The following is a 3,513-nucleotide window of genomic DNA, read 5'->3' as shown; positions in this document are numbered from 1 at the left end:
TTCTAGACATGCTCCCGGTGTGGCATCATCACCGGTGAAGAGGGGAATCGACCAACAGAGATCCCACTAGACGTCCGCGTTCATGATGTTGACTGCAGCTCGGTCTGCTAGAGCGGGGAGAGACCCAAAAAACATCCGTGACAGGATTCGAACCTGCAACCCTCTGATCCGTAGTCAGATGCTCTTCCATTGAGCCACACGGACATGCAACCACATACACGTGGTTGATGTTCAAAGGGGCACAACACCCCCCCCCATCACAACTGCTCATCAGCGGCCCACCATCCATTGATGCCCTGGCTCTCCTCCGCCCCCTCTGGTCTGACGCGTTTTGCGTGCACCCGCTATTGCAAAAAGGCACCTTCGCATTCACCGTAATCAGCTCGGACTCAACCGCCAAAGCGTTCGTTGCTGCTCACTGCATTCCCTTTTCTTCGTCATCATCCATCTGCGGCTCATTCCCAGAAGAGGGAATGAAATCTCATGGCATGTACGATTGGGCATCACGACCACGGCTTGGAGTGGTGCATCAATGGCACATCTGGCCCATGGCCCAGCAGCCCCACAACACACATGGCACCATGTCTGCATCGCTCAGCTCGATCCTCAGCGTGGCGACAGGAGGGTTCTGTCCACACACACACACACACAGTTAGCAAACAGGTCACAAAATCATTTTGTTTGCTTCCTTGTTGAGTGCACAGCCGTTGCAAAAAGGGTGGCAAGGCCATTTTCTGGTATGGGAATAAGCATGGGTGGAATCACCTTTGTGATTATGACATGAACAGGGCTGAAGAACTTGGCCATATGACGAAAAAAGTAGTTGCAGTTGTGGCAGTGGGCCGTCAAAGAAGGTCTAGAGGAACACTGTAGAAAGAGAAAGGAGCACCTCACGTGTAAGGATCGTCCAGCCAATTTTGCGCCTCTCTCACATCACTGACGGAGCACCCCAATAATAGAAGTGTACCACAGCCAGACTTTGACGTGAGCAGGTTCAAGATTGCACAAGATATCGCAGGCACACCTAAACAACAGCAGCAGAAGCATCATCAACAGGAAAAGCAACCACTCAGAAAACAAGAACTTCATACAAAGCACACAAGGTGTGCGAAAGTCACACACGTGCTGACGCTTTTCCCATGACCAGATGTAACCATAGATGACGTTCCGAAATGGCAGACGACATTCCACCGTTCGTGTGGTTTGATTTGAGGTCTTTCGACTCTCCGCCTTGTTTCTCGGCAAGCTCTTTGTGGCGTCATCAGGTTCAATTAAGAATAACACTCCTTTCAAGCGAAAAGTTGCCGAAGTACACGTGTGTCTTTTTTTTTTCGGCTATAATACAGAAAGGAATTCATTAGCCAGGCGAGCCAGACGCCAAGGTTCATGCACCACTCGTTGTCTTTGCTCCGCAAATTGCCTTTCAAAGGCCTCATCCCGGGTAGTGGTCGATGTGACGTTCTGCCACGCCATGACTCTACTCAAAAGTTGATCAGCGATCATGTACTTCCTCCAGTGGACAACGACAATGTCTCCTAACACCTTGCCCGTATTCCTTGGCGGATACATTTCATCCGTACGGACAGTCAAGAACGATGGCATTGTATGTCGTAGCCGTCCTATTTCTGTAAGATAGCGCTGAACTGGGGGTATTGGGGGATGAATATCGACGTCAGGAATGCCTTTCATATAGTCCTCCAACAACTGAACGCTCTCTCCTTCCACACTGTTGTTTGCTTCCAGTAGTTTGCCCAAGTGAGCAACATTCTGCAGGGTGCTGGCGGGAAGGAGCGCCAGCAGACGTGGTTGCTTTATCACTCGCTGCAGAAGCGGATGCCGCAGACCCTGATAAACCCCCACTGCACCGTGCAGATTGTTCAGCCGCATTAGGGAAACGACGAGATCTACAAAGCGCCGGTGAACATAAATAAAGTTTTTCCCTAATGATAGTGCATCTCGCTCTTGCAGGACATCAAGACTGTCGAGGGCAGCCGCATGGAGAAGCACGGAGACGGTCCATGCGGCAAGTTCCGCCGAGGCGGTGAGAAACAGGCCGACTGATGAAAGGCGGAAAGCGCTGGAGCACAAATAGGCCGCAGCGGAGTGGTGCGCCACCTGCAGCAGGGATTCGGCCTGTAGCGAAGCAAACAGATTTTGATGAAAAGACGTTAGAGCTGTGGCGCACTGCTCCACTGGAACAGCGACGAAGAGCCTCACTACTTCCTTTGCATCCTCGACCCAGTGCTCACCAATCGGTGCGACAAGGCTAAAATCCCGCGCTGTGCACCATGAGAGTACGGAGGGCGGCTTCTCCAACACTATCGTGGAGCCGCTGTCTGACGCCACTGCTGCTGCTGCCTCTTTACACGGTGATAGGGATGATGATACTTTAATTGTTGGTGGACAGTCGCGCAGACTATGCTGACGCGTACATGTCCCACAGTCTCGCTGCTCACGAGGTGCTGCAGCACTCGCCGCGATACTGGTCCGCACAAACTCGGCCATTCCCGCTAACTGCGACGGGCAATCGCTCCACGGTTGCGGTGTGAAGCAGCAGTCCTCCAGGAATAAGTTGATGCACTGGTGCATTTCCTCATCGAAGTGCTGCGGATATTCGCGCAGCCACAGCAGCAGCACGGACAAGACACGCATTTGTACCTTCCGGCACACAAGCAACCAAAGTGTGGCACTCGGTGAAAAGTGGCTCGCTCTCCGCCTCTCCTCTCCATCCTCGCTGCCGCTCGTTACAAGTAACGTACACAAAGAAGGAGAGAGAGATGTTCCTGGTGCGTGGACGGTGATGCCGTGCGCCTCAAAATGTTCAAACCCAAGCTGCACTGAGAGAGGCACAAGAAACCGCTCCATTAGTTTCGCAAGAACTGTGTGAGAAGAGGTGAAGTAGCGGTGCTGCCGCAAAAAGGCACACGTAAACTCCTCCTGCACCCGCAACTTGTCCTCTGATAAAGATGAAAGCGGCAGCACACTGACATGCGTCAACTCCTCTATGAGTTGATGGAGTGTGCCAAACATGCGCCGCCCAGTCCCCGCACTTTTCCCTCCTGAAATGTAGATGGCGTCCGCAGCATCCTGCGGTGACCACATGCGGCGCTCGTTGGGATCCAGCACATAGTGCATGGTGTCTGCTTCTGGGGGTTGTAGACCCATTGCATGGAACTGACGTGTAACCTTTACCTCGCCGTTGCGCAGCAGACGCCGCACAACAGCCCGTGTAGTGGCGTGGGTGTGGAGAAGCCACTCCAACGCGCTGGGGGGTGGGCGGGACAACAACGAGTGCGCAGCAGCACCACAACTCGGCTGCTGCCGCATCGCCACGCTACCAGTGGAGGCTGCATCCGCCTTTGCCTCGCGTCGCATCCCAGCGGCCACCTCCCGCATGCCCACGGCCTCCAGGTACGCCACCACCACATTTCCAAGAACATCAGCGGTGATGGGAGACTTGCGTTCGTCGCTGCTGGCGTCATCCAGCGGGGATGTCATGCGTGACGCCCACGC

General features: G+C 53.9%; 2 protein-coding genes and 1 non-coding gene across 3 annotated transcripts; 1 reads left to right on the top strand and 2 right to left on the bottom strand.

Annotated features, from left to right (window-relative positions):
- Nucleotides 1-132: 132 nt before the first annotated feature.
- DQ04_tRNA014 lies at nt 133-204 on the bottom strand (the record flags this gene model as incomplete). The annotated part of the gene is made up of 1 exon: nt 133-204. It is a non-coding gene; the product is annotated as a tRNA-Arg (tRNA).
- Nucleotides 205-227: 23 nt separating this feature from the next.
- Nucleotides 228-656, top strand: DQ04_00411230 (hypothetical protein; the record flags this gene model as incomplete). The annotated part of the gene is made up of 1 exon (XM_009308958.1): nt 228-656. The coding sequence occupies one exon, from the start codon at nt 228-230 to the stop codon at nt 654-656; it is 429 nt and encodes a 142-aa protein (XP_009307233.1).
- Nucleotides 657-1,335: 679 nt separating this feature from the next.
- On the bottom strand, nt 1,336-3,498 carry DQ04_00411220 (hypothetical protein; the record flags this gene model as incomplete). Its single annotated transcript, XM_009308957.1, has 1 exon — nt 1,336-3,498. The coding sequence occupies one exon, from the start codon at nt 3,496-3,498 to the stop codon at nt 1,336-1,338; it is 2,163 nt and encodes a 720-aa protein (XP_009307232.1).
- Between the last annotated feature and the right edge of the window lie 15 nt (nt 3,499-3,513).

Source organism: Trypanosoma grayi (assembly GCF_000691245.1).
Source record: "Trypanosoma grayi strain ANR4 Tgr_41_V1, whole genome shotgun sequence".
Classification (NCBI taxonomy): Eukaryota; Euglenozoa; class Kinetoplastea; order Trypanosomatida; family Trypanosomatidae; genus Trypanosoma; species Trypanosoma grayi.
This window is presented reverse-complemented; position numbering and strand designations above follow the sequence as displayed.